The 19,668-nt window shown below is 42.1% G+C and overlaps 1 protein-coding gene across 2 annotated transcripts; it reads left to right on the top strand.

Moving 5' to 3' along the window:
* Window positions 1-779: 779 nt before the first annotated feature.
* Window positions 780-17,878, top strand: LOC143353571 (uncharacterized). 2 transcript variants are annotated; one of them, XM_076787002.1, is made up of 10 exons: window positions 780-972; window positions 1,286-1,398; window positions 3,253-3,363; window positions 4,735-4,926; window positions 6,715-6,946; window positions 9,329-9,488; window positions 10,846-11,095; window positions 11,198-11,447; window positions 12,700-12,906; window positions 17,172-17,878. In XM_076787002.1, exons 1-10 carry the CDS (start codon window positions 912-914, stop codon window positions 17,492-17,494), a joined length of 1,899 nt encoding a protein of 632 aa, XP_076643117.1. In that variant the 5' UTR covers window positions 780-911; the 3' UTR covers window positions 17,495-17,878. The 2 variants fall into 2 exon arrangements, with proteins under 2 accessions (XP_076643117.1, XP_076643118.1); XM_076787003.1 differs by having other exon boundaries at window positions 17,184-17,878.
* Window positions 17,879-19,668: the final 1,790 nt, after the last annotated feature.

A 19,668-nucleotide genomic window follows, 5' to 3' on the forward strand; every position in this document is an offset into this window, starting at 1 on the left:
GCTCATGAAACAGCAGCCAGATTGATATTCTCGAAGATTTTAATGATTCTAGCTGCCAGGGAATTTGCTCGAACAACAGAACGACAGTGACGTTTTAATCAGTATAAATAACGATTGCGGCAGATCGATATCTAGCGCGCGATAAGTACGCGAAGTCGTGTAATCGTACGGTAATTAGAAACGGTATCTATTCTACGATAGCTAACACTCCTCTGTAAGCGATTTCTTAATCCTAATCTTTCCACATAGCTGGTCGAGGCATGGACATTCTAAACCGACACGTAACATTTTCAAATTCGAATGTTTGCTTCATTACAAATAATTACTTTCACCGATTCTAAAAATCACACTCCATGCAGATTAAATAAATCAGGATTAAGCAGAACAAGGGGAAGGATAGAAGTAGTTGTGGACGAGTGATAAACGACACAAAATTCTAGCAATTTCAAAACCAACAACTTAATAACATTTTCACCTTACTCCATTGAGTTCTATTTATACGAGTCTGATAAAACAATCGACGTATCTCTAAAAAATTGAAACCGATAACCTCTGCGGTATCGGGACAAAGCGTTGAATCGACACGACATCATGCCGTCAATTTTTATCAAGTACTTTTTCCGGTAACACAACGGTCGTTTGATTATCCCGATCAAAATCGCCGGTTTGGTTCCCTCGCGTTTATCTTGCGAATAATCGTCCACGAGACTCGAGATACCAGCTCGTTATTTTATTGGACAAAACGCTGCGTCGGATTCGCGTTAGTCGGAGGACAAGGCTGTCGCATCGCGGAACGATAGAGTTGTCCGACGTCGAGGACGGTCTTACGGAGTCGTCAATATCTCTTATCTCGATATAAAAGAAACAGTTCGTCGGCGGTTCCGTTTAAAGACACCGCGGACACGAACGATATGACACGGTTCGCTATTTTCGCGACTCTTCTGGCCGCGCAATTCGCCGGCGGCGTTACGGGTAAATCAGCAGATTTATGGTTCTTCCGTGGACCCACCCTTTCTCTGTCGAAACGTGGCCATCGCGTACACCCGCAACCCCACTCCCCCACCCTTCATCCCTTTGCCACTCGAAGCCCCGATCCCGCCGCACCCTTCGCTTTCCGCTTTGTTCGAGATTTATTGCGCTCATCTTTCGATGTGAAACAACTAAATCCACACCGGGGAAAATGCGTGCCGCGGGTTCCCAACGCGGAAAACTTTCAACCGAGTGCTACGAACCCGCCTCCGCGGTGATCAGTGACAGTGCTTCAAACCAGACCTCGTTGTTTCAGGATACGAAGAAGTTAGGCAGCTTAGGATAAGACGGGAGCCGAGCCTGGGAACCGGCGAAGAAAGTTTCCGCGATCGTCAAACCAATGACAGGACGTATTCGTACGCCGAAAAGGTATCTATTTCGAGGAACGTGGTTTTTAGTCGTTTTATCTGCACGTGAATGAGCGGAAATGTACCGGACGTTTGCAATAAGTAGACTGCGGATTTTCTGCGTTGAAGATACAAATACGTAGATGCGACTCAAAAGGGTAGAGAAATCGGGACTATTGAAGAACATCGATATTTTTAAGTTGTAAATATAATTCTTGTGTACCGATGCAGAAAATTGTTACTTTGTACCAAAATCCGCGGTCTACTGATAAGATAAGAAACTCGTAAAACTCTTTTTCTTTCTTTACAACTGATTCCTGCGAACATACAATTTAAAATATCGATAATTTTCCGTATTATTCAAGATTCTGGTGGATCAGCTAGAAGAGTTAATAATTGATTGTGTTAAAAAGAGTTCATGATTGATGTTGAGTTAATAATAATAGTAATTGACCCTTCGCACTCGAAGATAGTTTAGCTCCAAAACGTTTCTTCCGACCTAGAATATTTACTTTCTTCTTTGATTTACTCGTACAATACTGAAATGTTGAGTAATTTATTAAATACAAACAAATTGAATAATGTAAAAAATATTTTGAGTAATGATACAGCAATACAGCTTGAATGTAGGAAAACTCTTATGAATCTCATTTAATTTATAACATGTAAATTCTTAAATTCTCTTAAATTCTTATTTAAAACTTTAGAAAAACTGAATACTGAACTGAGTAATGAATTTCTTGTTGTTATCAAAGAAGAAATATCTAACAGAAGAGACAAGATTGTTGTCTCCCTTATAAAATATCTGCATAATCTAGAATCTCTGCAAAAAGATTCAGAAGATACATTTTTTTATTTAACATCCAAGGCAGATATGTATAAAATGGCAAAACAAATTCTAAGCAGACTTTTCGGAAAATATAACAATGATTCCTATGACAATAGTGAAAAACTTTCAGATTCTCAGAATGCGGAACTATCACTGGAAAAACAGTTAGAATTAGAAATTGCAGACAGCCTTCACGAATTTAGTGTCAAGAGTTTAGCGGCAGAAGAAAATAAATTCCGGACTCTAACAAAGGAATTCAAAATTTTTGTGTCCACTGAAAAAACGACACCCAATCTTCAGCAACTTTTGGATGTTCTGTATACGATAAAGCCAACATCCACACAAAATGAAAGAAATTTTTCTAGGGCTACAGATTTTGTTACAAAAAAAAGAAGTAGATTGTCTGATTCGCATTAGAAGTCATTTCAAAACAAAAGCTTAATGTTTCACTTTATAAAAGTTTGGTAAAAGATTCCCAATATTATTTTAATTCTATCAAAAACTCTCGAGAATTCTCGAGAAATATAGTCTTGTTTCTCATTTCTCGAGAAATGAAAAATGTTGAGAAATCAGGAACACTGGTTAAGAGTAGAGTAATTGTGGTTCGCGTAATGTTTAAAGTGCTAACGGTTATATAAACCATTTCTTGTATCGAAGATCGTTGAGGTTAACTAATTCGATCACCGTGGAAAGAATCTCGGTACACTCGCAGCAACAGGGATCGCAAAACTATGGCGAAGCGGACGCGTATTGTTATCCTACGCGCGAGCCATCCGCGGTGAAAAGAGTGTCCTACGGCAGGAAGGGCGTTTTAATGCATTTATTGCCGCGGTAGTTGAATGTAACGGCAGACATAACATTTTACCGTGCGAACCCCGCGAGAATACAGTGGACGCTTTGTCCGGAGTTGAGGCAGTGCAACCGCCGCGCAACTGCAAATATATGGCGGCCCTGAGACCCGATCCTTTTTCCCTTCGTCCTCGCCGTGCACTGGTTAGCGCGACAACGTTCTCCAACCGCATCTTAAACTATCGTTTCTTTCCGCAGAATGCAGAAGCGGAACCGAGAATCGTGCGTATCGTTGAAGGATACCCCATGCACGTGAAGTTCAAGGACACCCTAGCCAACCTGACGTCTTGCAAGGTCACTGCACCGGACGTACGTAAACGCATTTGCACGCGAACTCTGATCTTAACGAACTTTCATATTTCTTTAACATTGGGTTTACGGGACTCGTCAAAATGACGGATTCTACTATTTTTTGAGATTGAGGAACTATTCAATAAATTTATTTCCTTGGATATATATTACTTAAAAATCGTCTAATAATTTGGATAGACATATTCTTGTCATATTTATAAAGTAATGTGAAACGGTCACTCTTAGTACCCCGTAAACTTAGTGTCAAAAAATAAATGGGTATAAATAAATAAACCGTCAATTATATTTCGTTGCTATAGCTTAATCTGTCCCTTGATACAATGGCACACAGATCAATTGAGTAGAGACGTAAATAATTAATTTGATAAATTCCTTCCTCGTAAACGGAAATCTCTCGGTGAGATAAGATTAGAATGAAATTACTCGTATCGTTCACGACTCGTGGATTTTATGCGTTTATGCGAGGAGCATTTGGAAACGCTATTACATTCTTCATAACATCCAAAAAATTTTCTATCCAACTCTTTTTTTTTTTCTTGCCATTGTCGTGAATGGTGTTTGTTCAAATCGAATATCAGCCGAACAAGTTATTTAAGTTTCTCTGTTAAATGAGCAACCTCGGGTTTAATGGGTGCAGCGCGTGCATGCCTAAAAGCAGATGATCTTTCCTGCTGAAAAAATGTTGAATTTTTTGTTGAAAGAACGCAATTTACGGAAATCCGAGAAAGTTCACTTTGAATTGCGGCAAACAATTTCTTAAGCAACCTCGAGCATTTTGCACATCAAACCGCGCATTGAAACCTCGCTTACACTATAACTTAATGGCAAACAGTATCGCTGTTACAACGCAACTTGAATCGATTTGGCTACAGCACGCCGCCGCGCCGTGCCTTAACAGCGAAGCAAATACTGTTACTTAACTTCGCCCGAAGAACGTGACTGACATCGTAACTCCAAATTATCGTTGAAGCACGTGTAAATTTGCCTGATGCCAGTAAACACAGGATTACTTTAAAAGCCTGCGTGATACCTGTAGCGTGTAATCACAATGGAGCCAAGTGGCTACTACGGAGCTATCCGGCGTGCTTCGCGAAAATGGATGTTGCGAATCATAATCGGGATAATCACTGGTTTCTTTCCCGCGAGCTTTCTTGCGAGAGCTCCTGTCGGAATGTGAGGAATAATTAAATAAACGTCTAACAGAAGGACAAAGAAAGAAAGAGAGAAAGGGACGACAAATGCGCGTGTGTAAAAAGAAACAGTGACTCCAAACTCTGTTTCTCTGTTTCTCGTAACTCGTTAGCGTGGCACCGGTAATTTGTTGTAATTCGGCACGGTGTTCCCTACAGAAGAAACTGAAAATTTCAGGAGACGCAGTACGACATGCTGAACTCGAAGGGGCAGAAGATAGAGCGGTTCGGGGACTGTGGATTTCGCATGTTGGCGAATCGCAGCGACTCGGGACAGTGGACTTTGACAGCGATTGTCAACAACACCGACAAGTTTACCGACAGAGTGAGCGTCTCGGTGTACGAGGATCGAGGGAACCCCGGGAAAATGGTAAATCTCCCGGTAGATCGAGAGCCGGGGATGGAATCACTTAATCTACCGCAGCCTCGGACAGCGAAACTAAACCTGTCGGTCGGGAGAACTCGGACGTCACCGAACGGACCCGAGAGTCGCAGTAGGAAATCGGAATAGGAAGAAGGCGACGGATCGTTTATCTTTTTATCGGGACCGATAAAGCGACGGGCTATCATTCCCTGTCCGAGGAAAAGCTTTCGAGTGTTCGCTGTCGGAAACAATAAGGGATTTACATTCGGTTTGATTAACTTCGATCGTCAATGATTTCAGCCGGGCCACCGACGAAAATATTGAAATTTTTAGCGGAGGAAAGTTAATCAAGTCAAACCGATCGGAAGTGCGCGTCGATAAAAATGTCTGCCGTGCGAGCGAGTATCGGCCGAGGGCAGGAGGCTATTGTTATTTTAGCATTTTTTCGGTTTGCTTTTCCACGTGTAACTGCCGGGATCGTAACGCGGTATAACAGCGATTATTTGCAAGGTGATAAGATCGCATAAGCGATAGTCGCGTCCCAGTGGGTCTCGGTTGCATACGTCGAGCACGATGAACTTGACCACACAGCCCTCCGCCGACCAAGATCCGATCGATATTTCCAATATTTCCGTGTTGTCGATTAGTAATTACCGGCTCTCTTGCTCGCGGCATGAATTACCACTTTCATTGCGGATTGCTCGGTTTCCGAAACGAAAGCAAAGGATTATCGGGCGCGGTGAGAGATCGGTAGAGCCGGTCGAGTGGGATTGATCCGGGCTCACTCGCACCGAGGGGCCCGTTGCCGATACACCCGCTTAAAACCGAAGCGATCATCTTTAATGGAATTCCTACGGTGTTCCTTGTATCGGGCCGTTGCCTTTGTCCTGCGCAATATAACGAGCGGTCGGAAAATATTCGTTGTATGTCGGTCGCGTAAAGCGGATATCGGAATTCCTGAACGGGGGCATAATAAGTTTACGATATGAAGGCAGCTTGGCCAAGTAAATCACTCGCCGCATAATTATCATCAGACGTACCCGGCAATGTTAATCTCGGTTTCGGTAACTGCACCGCCGCGTATCGATATCTGCTCTATTTGGTTTCGGCAAATACCGCATCGAGTTAACTGAAGATTATGGGCATTCACGAAATATCGATTACCGATATCAGACGGTCGATTCCGTGCTTGGCTAAATCATTAATGCACCGTCACTTTACAGTCGTCGGGACCGTCGAACGAACAACGATCCCCCCGCCTCGAACTTCCGTTGTCCCTTGCTTTCATCGTGCGAATAACAATCTATCGAGAAGGAATTTTATTCTTGTAAATTCTTTTATTGAACGTGATCTATGCAGCTAATAATATAAACTGGCTGCTAGAAAATTGTTTTCTTGTCAATTCTTTTATTGAACGTGATCTATGCAGCTAATAATATAAACTGGCTGCTAGAAAATTGTTTTCTTGTAAATTCTTTTATTGAACGTGATCTATGCAGCTAATAATATAAACTGGCTGCTAGAAAATTGTTTTCTTGTAAATTCTTTTATTGAACGTGATCTATGCAGCTAATAATATAAACTGGCTGCTAGAAAATTGTTTTCTTGTAAATTCTTTTATTGAACGTGATCTATGCAGCTAATAATATAAACTGGCTGCTAGAAAATTGTTTTCTTGTAAATTCTTTTATTGAACGTGATGTATGCAGCTAATAATATAAACCGGCTGCTAGAAAATTAGCATGTAGACCAGACGGGTTTTTAACAATTTATCAATCTTTTTCTGCACAACAGAATGTCATCAGTCTGAAACATGGCGTCGAAGGCGCACTACAGCCAGTCACTGATAACGTTACCTTCTGCCAGCTGGAAGATCCAAACGGTGTGCAGACTCCCTTAATTATTGGCACCTGTCGGTACAATATTCCTGTAGTCACAGCTCGTCACGAAGGCAACTGGACCGTCGTTTACGGAACAGAAGGCAAAATAATCCCCACGAGTGCGTCGTTCAGAGTTACCACGTACTGTGAGTCGATTTTACGTAATGTTTACCGTACATGTGATTATTTTAATGAATTAAGATTAACAGCAATGGCGTCCGAAAGCTCGTTGCGTTTTAGCTCCTTCGGCTAATAGTTTATTTGCTAGCTAATTGGGGTGGCTCTTGATATATTTTCCAACAAAATTTCTGCCGTTACTGTTGGTATTTGCAGATCATATTAGCTTCTTATACTACATTTCACCATTTAAAAAAATTCTGGTGAAAACATTTTTATAATTTCAGTAATTGTGAATGTAAAAAAATTAGTCATTTTGACTGGTCCGGTAGTTCTTGTGCTAAAGATCTATTACTGTGGATGATTTGTTGGTTTACCATTGCAATTGCTGTTGAACGATCTCTTAACCCCTTGGCTACTGTGGGCGCTAAATTAGAAATTTTACATTAGAAATACATGCGCTCGACACAGTTTGGCTTTATTATTTACATTAATATCAAATTCGTAATATTTATACTAATTCGGTTCAAAGAAATGAATAACATTGTTGGAATGTAGTGAAATTCAGTTTTTTTATTATTGAAATATGTTTTCACAAAAATGCATCGTACGGTATACGAAATATATAAATGCCATATATAAATGTATGGTACGGCCGCCACAGTGGTCCCAAATCGCCAAAACGTGGTCAAAACCTAACAACTAATTAAAAAATTATTGGTTCTGCTTGAAAATTGGTATTAGGCCGTTTTTGGGGTCGCTGGTCACGAATCTGAACTTGAAATTAGAAAATTCGCTGTCTCATATTGACCTGAACGATGGGAAAGACTAATTCTCCGGATATCAAACTCTACCCTTTGTATTGTATAAAGTAGGTATTCTAATCGCACTTCATAGTTCCCAAAGAAGAAAGAATTGAAGAATTGCTGGTCTTTTCACGTACAATAAGATCCGATAATCAAAAATATAGGTTTCCATTTGAAAAAACAAAGTTGACCTGCAAATGACCTTGAAAACGCCACCCAAATAAAAAACTGATACTGCCTTGGACACGTGTTTTACACTTTCTCAATATCTTTCATACTTTTCGAGATATTCGGCTGGAAAGTTTTCAAACGAACAGTCGGTATAAAAACAGCGTTCGTCTTTGAAAAATATAAAAAAATTTCGGATATATGATTCTTTGTAAAAAAATTGACATTCTATTCAAAATCTGTTTAAGTTTTACAGAAAGACTTAGTGCATATCTCTCACAGTTTGACAAGAAATGCAAGGAGAGCACATAAAATACCTACTCTGCGTTACAAAAAACAGTGCTACGACCACAGAGGCACCTAGGGGCAGCTAATTTTTTTTAGAATTACAAGATAATACTATGTAGTAGAAGCTCCAACAAGTTTTGCGACCGTGCGAGACTTGCAACTTTTACTCTACATCTTCAAAATTTATGCCTTCACTTTTACTCTCTCTCTTTGCATACATAGTTATCAGTTAACAATAAACATTTGGCACTAAAAACTATGCAACTTACCTCCACAAACAGCACCCATAATGCACGATTAAAATCGAAACGTATCAACACAATTTGTACACTGTGCACTTAAAATTTGCAATGTGCTTCACAAGCTTAAAAAGGTATGGTCTAATGAACTCGAAGTTCGGACTGTGACTGTTGGTCAGGTATTAAAAAACGACCTTTTTGCTGTTTACCCCCACTTAGAAACACTCTTAGAGTAACCACCAACCCCATGCTTAAGGGGGCCGGCAGGCATTTGGCCTTGACTGTCACGCTATGTTATCCTGTGCCTTTTTTCTAGACATTTTACGTCTTAAATAAGTAAGTAATCAATTAAAAATGCATATCACCGTGTTTGTACATGTCTTTGCTACGCCTGTATAGAGCCTTTTTTCGATACGAACGCTAAATCTCTCGAAATTAAGAGAATCTCTCAGCGGCAGCCATCTTGTGACGTCATACTTGTTTCAGAAAGCGAGTTTTCTGCCGAATATTACAAATTACTCCACGATGAGGTAGAAATTCGCAATTTGGGCTCCATACAGACGTAGATTGGACTTTTAGGAAACACAATTGACCACTTCTAAACTGCTCATTGCAATATTGAAGCGGCAGTTTGTCTAGATTTTGACCCTTGCATACGTATATGGATTTCAAACCATGCCAGCCCCCTTAAAACTCACCTAGCTGAAAGTTCATATTTTAGGTTTTGGCCACGTTTTCCGGCTTTGGGACTGCCCAGAGTCTGCCATAATCAAGGGGTTAAAAAGTATCTGTGGACCATAGATCTTGAAAAATGATGAAATAGTGGTCGGCAGGTATCGTTAAGAAATCTAAGCACCGTTTTAGCAGGAACAGCGAAAGTTTCTGAGACCCGAGCGGTGTTTGCTTCCAGACGACCGGAGCGTAGCCAGCAGCGTATACTTGACAGAAGATAATGAAATTCAGCTCCTCTGTCGCGTTCATGTCAGCGAGCCGCAACGGTTCGAATACTGTCATTTCACGAGGCCCGACGGACACGTATTGAGCCTGTCTCCCGGAATCGGAAGCGAACGGTGCGTATTCGACGGGCGCGCGGAACCTTAAAAGTTTTTAATCCGCCGGGAAGCGACGGTGCGCGTTTAGGTGATCCCGGTGAAAAGAAGAAAAACAATATTATTGGCAGCAACAATGCGGAACTCCATTAACGGGCGCGCGCCATTTTTGTTGAAACGGGTAGCTACGTCGACGTGACGTTTAATTAACGTGTTTTCTTTATCGGACGGTAAACGTCGCAAAGTTCCAGCTCGGCGACACGCGCGCGTCCAATAAAATCGCGCTTCTGGCGCGAGCCGAACCCGGCCGCGTCGAGCGAAATAATTTATGTAAAAACGAGAGCCGTCGTCGACGTCGCGTCGAAACGGATAGGCGCGAGCTTTTCGAACGCCGAACCCGCGTTTATTACAACGAGCATCACGTCCGACTGCCCTTCGTGCGCGTTGATTTTTTCATTCGCACATGTTTACCATTTCCTATTCCGCGGGTGTATTTCCCTCTTTTGTTGTTGTTGTTGCTGTTGTTGTACGTAGGAGCGTCACACCGGACCGACGTACAATGGCGGGTCGTTATACGTATTACGTGTACAGTGCGGGTCAGCAACCCGCCCTTCCACCGCTGTTTATTTATCGGCGCACGCACTATTATTTACCGAAACAAACGGCTGTACACGAGTGTTTCTGGCTTTTAAAAATTCGAATGGCTATGCACTCCACGGTGTAGTCATAAAGGCTAAGTGCTTTACAATACGCCAATAATTATGAATCGACCCGCCTAGCTACGCGCCGCTCCGCGCCGCGCCGCGCCGCGCCGCGCGTCGCTGATCTGACCCGTAAATCAAAGCAGCCCGGCGTAATAGTTCCGCGCATCCAATGGATCATCCGATTTTTCTCCTCTGCCAGTAATCGCGCCGCCTAAACGCCAAAGCAGCTGCACAGATTGCCCTTGTTAGCGTCTCGCTTTTATCTCCGCCATAGTACAGCCAATCGCCTATCCGTTCTCACAGTGCCGTACAGCTTTTTTTCAAAAAGACCGTGTCGCATAGAAAACGACTATTTACGGCACTTCCTCGTCGAATTGGGACCATGCATATTTCGCTCTTCCAGCTCAAGGGGATGATCAATCATTCGAGCCCAAAAGGTGAAAGGGTTTTTTCATGCTGCGTAGTTTGGGATTAGTCAAGTTTTTCATTTCATATTTCTTCAATTAAAAGATTGGGTTTGTGAGAATTGAAAAAATTATGTCAAAATCTTTTGCGCGGCAAGGGGTTGAAAAATTTATGTGTACTGTTTCATCCATTTTCTCTGTTATTCAATTAATCAATTTGACAAAAATAATTGTAAATACGAAACATCTTTAATTTCTCCTTTGGTACAGTTACGAGACTTCGAAAATTTCCGTGCCGGGAGAGGAGACTCGAGATCTCCACTGCGGCTTGATCATCCGTTCGCCAATGAGGGATGACTACGGGGCCTGGAGATGTCGCATAACTGACCAGAACAAGACTTCATATGACAGCGTGGTCCGTCTGAATTCGGACATTCGTGATAATAAAACACTGGCTGTAGTCTTGTCCCCGAACGTCGTGGCGCATAAAGTGTTCGCGAAACAGGACGATTCGTATCAGGTGATTTTAATTCCTTAATTCCTTACACGAACGACGAGCAGAGGCTCTCGTTAGCCAAGCAGGATGGGTTTACCGTTGTAGCGTTGTTTTAACGTTGCCTAGATTAAATGCACCGCGGATGCACCGCTGAGCTATTGTTGGTTTCGGAGTCCCAATGGAACAGCTTATTCCGTCTCGCGGAGTAAGGCTCGGACACCCTTCAGTCTGCCTTACGTAGGCTCCGGGCTCCCTTCGGGAGACTGTACCGCGGAAATCAGCCATGCCAGTTTTACTGATCACGGTGAATGGACGTGCAACGTGGGCGTCGTTAATGGGCCCGAGAAACATCAGCTGGTCACTGTACACGTCGCAGGTAACTCTACAGTCCTAACAAAATGATAGCACATGGATGCTGTCTTTAGAATCTTTGTATGTAACACGTAATGTCATGATTTTTATGACGCACAGAAACGAAGCCTCTTTGTAAATAAGGTTGACCTCGCTAGCTTTCTGAGCAAGCAGAAGAAGTATACAATTGCTGAGAGCGAAATGATAGCACACTTACAAAATTTATATATTTCCACAAAAAAGAAAGTCACATAATAATTAACAGCAAATTAATAATGGGTGTATCCGCCTTTATTTTCTACTACCTCGAGCATCCGATTTGGTAAGGATTTATGTAGCTTTTTAATTGTAGCTTTCGACAAATTACCCCATTTTACGTTAATAGCTTCTTTTAATTGTTGAACATTATCGTACTGTTTTCCATTCTTGTACACAGCTCGTGCGAGTTCTTCCCAACAATTTTCAATAATATTCAGGTGCTGGGAGTGTACAGGCCATGGCATAACTGATACATTTTCTCTTTGAAAAAGTTGTTCTACGACTTTAGCTCGGTGAATGGCAGCATTGCCATGTTGAAAAATAAATTTACATTTTTACATACTATTTCATTTACATGTACATTTACATATTACATTCATTTTTCGTTCAAGAAACTGTACATCTGTTTAACCTTTGTATCCAATTCAATAATCCTTGCAATTTCAGTTTGACTTGATTTTTTTCCGCGGCCCATGTCGACGTATAACTTTGAAACTTGACACTCGCTGTTAACTGCTCGACAACTCACAAACTATTGAAAGATATCAGCACAAAGCACAAATGTGCTATCATTTCGCATTGATCATTTGTATAATTCTTCTGCTTGCTCAGAAAGCTAGCGAGGTCAACCTTATTTACTAACATATTTTTTCTCCAGATCGTAACAATTATGATATTATGTACTACACTCATACATTGTACGTGCAATACCTAGTCGGACCTCGTGATAAACATGTCAAATCCCTTATAAATTTCGTCCCTCCTTCTTTGAAATCAAAATAAAATTTTGTAAAAATTGAGATAAACGCGAGATTAACGCACAATATTTCTAATCAAAGAGCGCCCCTAATGAATCTCTTCTTCCCCCCGAACGCGTGCTTGTGTATCAACGAAGGTGTTAAAGTTTGCGAGAGTGTTGCCCGGGTCGTTGGCATAAATTTATCCGCGATGAATCATGCACGTTCTTACAGGAATCTTACTGTTTCGGTGCTAACACGTTCTATTCGTCAAAATTCCAGAAAGCTACGTTATTCCGGAGCCCGCGAAACTAATGGCCACGTGGACCGATAACATAACTCTGTCTTGCAAGATCCTTCCGAATGTAACGGACAAGGCAGTTCATTACTGCCGTTGGATCCGGCCGGACGGATATGGAATTTACAATGGCGTAAGTCATCGATACATGACCAACACCAACAACACCCGGTGCGAATTAATCATCAGAGGTAAGTACGTGCCGCTGGTATCCTAACCGGCAACCGCTAATGTAACAAACTCGACTTAATTGGAATGCAAAACTAGCCGCGCAGATCAAACTAACCGTGGGGTAGCGATCAATTAAAGTGCAACAAGACTGATAGATCGAAAAGGCTGCGCGCGTCGATTAAGGAGCCGACAGTGAAATATTTCGCGACGCGGGGCTAATCAATGCTGGAACTAATTTACCGGTCACAGTCCGATTTCTGCAGTTCTCGCGAGTACGAAAACAATAACGACACGCGCTCTTCGATTTCGCTTCTTTTCACCGAGAATTTCCAATTTGAAATTATTCATTTCCCCCCCGCGAAACTCATTCCGGCTTGCATACATAACGATACGACTTTATTGCGACTCGCGCGATGTTTAAACACGATAATTAATGTATCTTGGTGAAACGTGTAGGCTATTATTTTTCTTTGTCGATTGCAGTAGACTACGCTCAGGAAAATGACTTCCGATTTCGTAATTAAATTAACAATATTTTCTGTTAGACTGCGCCGGTAAACGGTTGCGACGTCCGGCATTGTTCCGCATAAATAAAGTACGCGCAAATCCCGGGAGGAGGGTTTGCCGTCTCTTCGGAATTTACATATTCGGTACCCTTCGACGTTTTCAATTAAACTCATACAACGATTGTTCCGCTCTCGCCGCCGCGCTCCATCGAAAACTGGCCAATAAATAAAATGTTAACCAACGTAACAAAATATTAATACTCGCCCGACCGCTTTTAAGGTATTACCCGAGAACTCGGTGTATTGAAATTGCATTACACACAGCATCGGGGAGGGGGGAGGGGTTGAAATTTACGGACTGCTCGCCAACGCCCATCGATATCCTTAATTAGCGTGCTTAGTAATAGGTAATAAGCCGCTTTTTCGGATCGCTAAATTAGTTTCGAATTCAAATCATTACTCACCCAAGTGAGAAGGTAGTGACATTAGAAAGAGGTAATCGTTAGACACGCGCTTTTAAGTCTTAAAAAATTATCTGTCGCATTTCTAATTATCAGTAGAGAATACTAAGAAGAGAATTAAGGAAGAAAATTAAAGACCTTAGAAAGGGGTGCTGTTGGAAACGTGCTTTTATATCTTCAAAAATGGTTCATAGCCAGTGATGTTGTCAGTAGAGGATTTTTATGCAAAATAGAAATTGTCCAAATCATTTGTAAGGAATGAAAATGATTCGTTTAAGAGGGAAAGTATTAGTGACCACAGAAAGAAGTGTCACTGGGAACATACTTTTAGGAATTCTCCACAGAAGTTACACGAGCTTATATGTAATTCTGTTTCTTCATCTTCGTTTAAAAATTGGTTTTTGCTGACGCGAATTGGCAAAATTTATTCGGAATCGAAAAACGCAAACAATTACGATTCCTCGTCCGGGTTCCAAAGGCCCCCGTCGACTTTCCAGCTTCCTCTTGCGAAAAGTTTTCAAGGCACATACGTTTGTTCGGAAATCAGACGGAAACAAGTAAGAACGGGGGCAAAAGTATCCAAGATCCACGCAGCGCGAATACCGAAGCGGTTCCAATTTGCAGACTCTTATCTCTCGAAACGCAACATCACTTACAAAGAATCACCAATTTCGTTCCCCTACCCTGGCCACCGTCTTCCTACCACCGTGCAGACGGTGGAAACTTCTTCCCTTCATACCGGAATACCAACGACCACTTGATATACGCGAACACGCTCGAACAAAATCGATTTCGTGGAGGCATAAAGTACGGGGGTCACTTCTCCGGTGTCTTCCCTAAACTGGTTAGGAAACTCGAATTTCCACGTGGCGGAACATCCCGTTGACCGGCCCGCGTCCGTCGACGTCCTGGAGCAAATGAATAGTGAAATAAGAATGCACGCCGCAAAACGCATTCTTTACGATCGGCCGATAAACTGGTTCTCTTCGTATCTTCGTATCTTTGTGCCTCGGGGCGGGTGGTACGTTTATTATATTAGGGGGACCCATAAGTAATCAATTATTTTGAAATCTAGAACAAACCTTGTAGTAAATTCAAGTTTTTATTTCTTAACTTATTATATAATCTCCATCGTTATCAAGGACAGTTTGCCATCTTTCCTGCAAATTTTCAATCCCCCTCTTACAGAAATCCAGGGTTCGTGGAGCAAAATATGACTCAAGGTGCCTCCTTGCATCTTCTACAGAATGTTTTATTTCTTAAATAATGCTCCGGAGAGCTAAAAAGATGATAGTCAGATCAATATCCGGTGAATACGGAGGGTGCTGTAAAACTTCCCATTGCAATTCTTTGATTTTTTCCTGAGTGAGTTTCGCTGTACGGGGCCGGGCATTGTCATTTTGCAGTAGTACACCTTTTCTGTGGACTGAAGATGCCCTCTTTTTCAATAGTTCTGAATACAGCCGTTGTAATTGCTGACAATACAACTCACCAGTAACTGTTTCTCCAGGTTTCAACGACTCAAAGTGAATTATGCAACGACAGTCCCACCAAATGCACAGTAACACCTTTCTAAGTGATAAGCTAGGTTTAGGGGTTGATATTGCGGTTCGATTTGCAGAAAGCCATTGCTGGGAACGCTTTATGTTATCATGAAGAATCCATTTTTCATCTCCGGTAACGATTCTGCTAAGAAATGGATCTCTACAAAATCTGGATAGCAATGAAGTGCAAATTGATCGACGAATATTCTTGTTGGTCTCGGATAATTGATGCGGTACCCATATTCCTTGCCTATATGCCTTTCCCATTTCGTGTAGGTGCCTTTGTATAGTCGACCATGTGGACCCAAGGCTTCTCGATCATTCTTGTATACTTAATTTTGGGTCAGCTTCCACTAGAGATTTTAGGGTGTCATTATCAAATTCAACTGGTCGTCCACTTCGAGGCCTGTCAGAGAGATCATAATCACCAGCAGCAAACCTTCTGAACCAACGTTGACACTTGTTGACCTTCGATACATCTCCATAAACATCGCAAATTTTCTTTGTTGTTACCGTTGCATTAAATCCCGCATGAAAATGAAAAAGTATGCAATGACGAATATGATCCTGGGAAGGTACGAACGCCGCCATTTTATTACAGGGTTGTAAAAAAATTATTAGAATATTTAGAACACAGGCTGCTTTACCGAAAACTGTAAAAGAATACGTGTTTCCTCTGCAACGACCGGTACAGAACTAAAGGCAAAACAAATTCTTTGCAAATAATTGACTACTTGTGGGTACCCCTAATATTTCTCACGGGAAATATTCTTTTGATGCGATCCATAATGTGTAAAAATGAGACTGATGGCTCGCTCGTTGTTCTGTTGGACACTGATAGTCACAAATTCGTTTTATGTCACAATTGATTCGGAAAATTAGTACTTTGCAGAAAGATCCTTCGATAAGCTCTAGGAAAAGAAGCTTGGCTTGTTTTCTTGGACCGAAGAGTTCGAAAATTCGTATTTTGCATAAAAATCCGCAGTTTATTTTGAACGAAAGAAGAAGCTCGGCTCGCTCGGTCGAACAAAGAAATGCATTTTCATCTATCTTCTGTTTTCACGACTGACTTAGAAAATTCGTATTTCGCATTTTTTCGTATTTTTTTTTTTTTAAGAAAACGGGCTTGACAGTTCGACGGATTCGCGTGACCTAGCATTCGCGAGAAGCAGAATTAGTTGGTCATAATTAGACCGCGGATAAAAGTGAAACGTCTTATAAAAGGGTGAAGGAAAAATAATTTTTATTCAGTTTACTCAAACTTTGTACGATTTTCATTATAATATGTGCTTGAATAAAGAATTCAATTTCACTTCAGAACCGGCCATTTTGATCGTAGTAGGTTTAGTGTTAAGGACATAAATGTATTAGGCTCGGCTAGATAAAAGTAGAACGAAGCTTCTATTTGACTCCTGTTCTTTGTAATTGACGCACACAATTTCTATTTTGCATAAAGATCCGCAGCCTAGCCATAATCAGACGCGTAGGTTTAGACATTCATTTTGATTGTGACACATCCAGATAAACCGAATGTTATGAAGATCCTTAGAATTCAAAACGGTTAAAACAGCATCCCCTCTAATACATCTAAAAGTTCCAAGTTTCGGTTTCATTAATTAAATTACTCTGATTTTACAAGAATCTCTGGGAATGATATTTGGCACTTAGCGTGTTAATCGGAGCGCGTTGTGCTGCGTATTGCTGACAAGTTTCTCATTTCAATTGCCACTTTCTCTAACGGAAACACGTTAAAAACTGACCATAATTGTTCAAGTTCCGCAACCAGGTGGCAGCCACCGCATAGAGGATCTCGGCAACTGGACGTGCGTGGCCGGTTTGTTGATGGCGAATTCGACGATCGAGGAATCCCAGGCGACCGTGATCGTCCATCTAAAATCGATAAGGTACCAGACTTTAATCGGCGTGACGGTGGTCCTGTCGATAACGCTGATGATCATCTTGTGCGTGTTGAGCCTGATACAACTCCGCAAAAGACTCCGAGCGCTTCCGGCGGATCCGCCCCCGTACACAGCCGAAGCCACCCCGATGCCGAGGTTCCTGAAGGCGGAGTGCGGCTCAAAAGAATTTCGCTATTGAGCCGAGCCTTGGTGTTCGCGCGACGACGACGTGTCGATGCCTGGCCAGTGGCAGCGAATCAAAGCCCATCCCGTAATTGGGAACGGCAGCGAGCTGCTCGGTCGGAAGATTCACGACTGAATTACCGTAGGAACACAATTTACCGGGGGAGCTATCTCGGCGACGCCCATCCATACCTTCGATATTCCCCAGGAAGGAAATATGCTAACGATCTGCAAAGAGAAACGAGTCTGCGAGGACCGGTCGTCGTCCCCTCCCCCCCCCCCCTGTACCCTCTTCTCCGGCCGTGTCCGCCTCGGCTGTTTCCCGCGTCTCCGTGGCGATTTAAAATGTATAAGCCAAAGTGCTTCCCCGTAAAAATGTAAATAAAATTGATTCGAACCGTCCCGAATGACAAAGCTACGCTCCCGCCCCCGCAGTTTCCCGCCGTTGTCGCTTACTCCTTCCCGTGCCGCGCGGTCGATCGTTAATGGCTGCGAGGACAGACGGCGAAGAAAACCGTGCCCCCCCCCCTCTCCCCCTCCTCCGGGAGAAAACAATTAAGGTTTGCGTGAAAATGGAATTAAAACTGGGATACAGAGTCGTCGGGCCGCGGTTTCTCTCCGCGGGCCGCAGAGGTTTCTCCATTAACGAACTCCATCGCCGGACGAAAATAATTTCAGCGCAGACTGTCGTTGACAGTTTTTGTTCGTTAAGAACCGGATTTGTAAGCATTCGTTTCCACCAAACTCGATTTTCTTTGCGCGACCCGACGTGCCGGATGAAAAAGAGAACAAACATCGAGAGAGAGAGACAGAAACGATGGGGGAGAACGATGGAGGAACGCGAAAGAGAGAGAGAGAGAGAGAGAGAGAGAGAGAGAGAGAGAGAGAAAGTGAAAAAGGAGGAAAAGGCCGATGGGATGTTCGCGAGGATTTCAGAGCGACGGAATTACTTCCATTTACAGCGGCCCGATAACGAGTTATTGGATTTCGAAAGATTGAAATTGTTATCTGACGTTCCTAAAGACCCGCATTACAATATTTTCTGAAATGACTGACGCCCCGAGCTGCTATTTTTGCGCCGTCGCTATTCGACCAATCATCTGACTGTATACTATCGAATAAACCATCCATCCTGTTTAGCTTCATTGAAACCATTCGAATCTATTAACGTGCACTCATCGACCCAGCGTTTCTACGTTTGTATTGTTATAAGTAAAAGTACTGTTTATCAGCTTTAGCATTAGGCCAAGGTTTATTGTAAACGAGCAAGAACTTTGATCAATAAAATTTGCGGAAAGCTTCGATCTCTAATCGAATTTGAATCTCGTATTCCAACTCACTTGAACACTAAAATCTCGCTGAAAACAGTACAAAAATTTGATCTTCACAGAATCTATCATAGATACTCAAGTATGAACCGTCCTCTTTACGAACGACCCCTTCAAAGTGGATATACGATTTTTTTCGGTTGTTTTATGAAATAAAAATGAAGAACAAGTTGGGTCGTGTAAGCCCTCACGAGGTACCCTGTATCATAAAAGTGCATCTTTCATTAAAAAATTAATAAACCGACCGGAAAAAAAACGTGAATCAAATATTAAGGGATCGTTGTAAAGGAAAATCTTCACTCTTTAAATCCATGGTAGATAGAATTCTGAAAAAACTTTTACCCTGTTTCCAGACGTTTCAATTCATTTTCGGTTTCCCACTTACCACATCATACAAAAACATCGGAGAAAAAAATTTATAGCTGCAACAATATTGTTGGAAAAATCGTTGCAATTCATTCAGAATATTTTTATTTTGCAGAGATCCGCGATCCAGTTATAACAGCTTCAATACCAACAGAAACGTCGAATTCGTTCACTTTTTAAAGCCACTGTACTCGAAGGTAGCGAATTTGCGGAGGCAATTTCCAGCAGAAAATTTCCGTAACTAAATGGCTGCGTTTATTTCGCGCGCAAAATTTCAGTGCGCGTCGTAGTTCTTCCGTTAGTCGAATAAATCTATCCCGGTTCGCGTATGCTAAGAGCGAGCTAATTTATACAAACAATTTGCAACAGGAAATACGAAACTCGGCTCGTAAATTGAGGCCGCACTACGAGGATATTCATCTATTTCGCATGTGTTCTGCTAGTCCCCCGGCGAATCTTTGATAGCGATGCGGTACTCTGCTCCGGAGGGAAGAAT

The sequence above is a fragment of the Halictus rubicundus genome, chromosome 4, assembly GCF_050948215.1.
Source record: "Halictus rubicundus isolate RS-2024b chromosome 4, iyHalRubi1_principal, whole genome shotgun sequence".
In the NCBI taxonomy this organism is placed as follows: domain Eukaryota; kingdom Metazoa; phylum Arthropoda; class Insecta; order Hymenoptera; family Halictidae; genus Halictus; species Halictus rubicundus.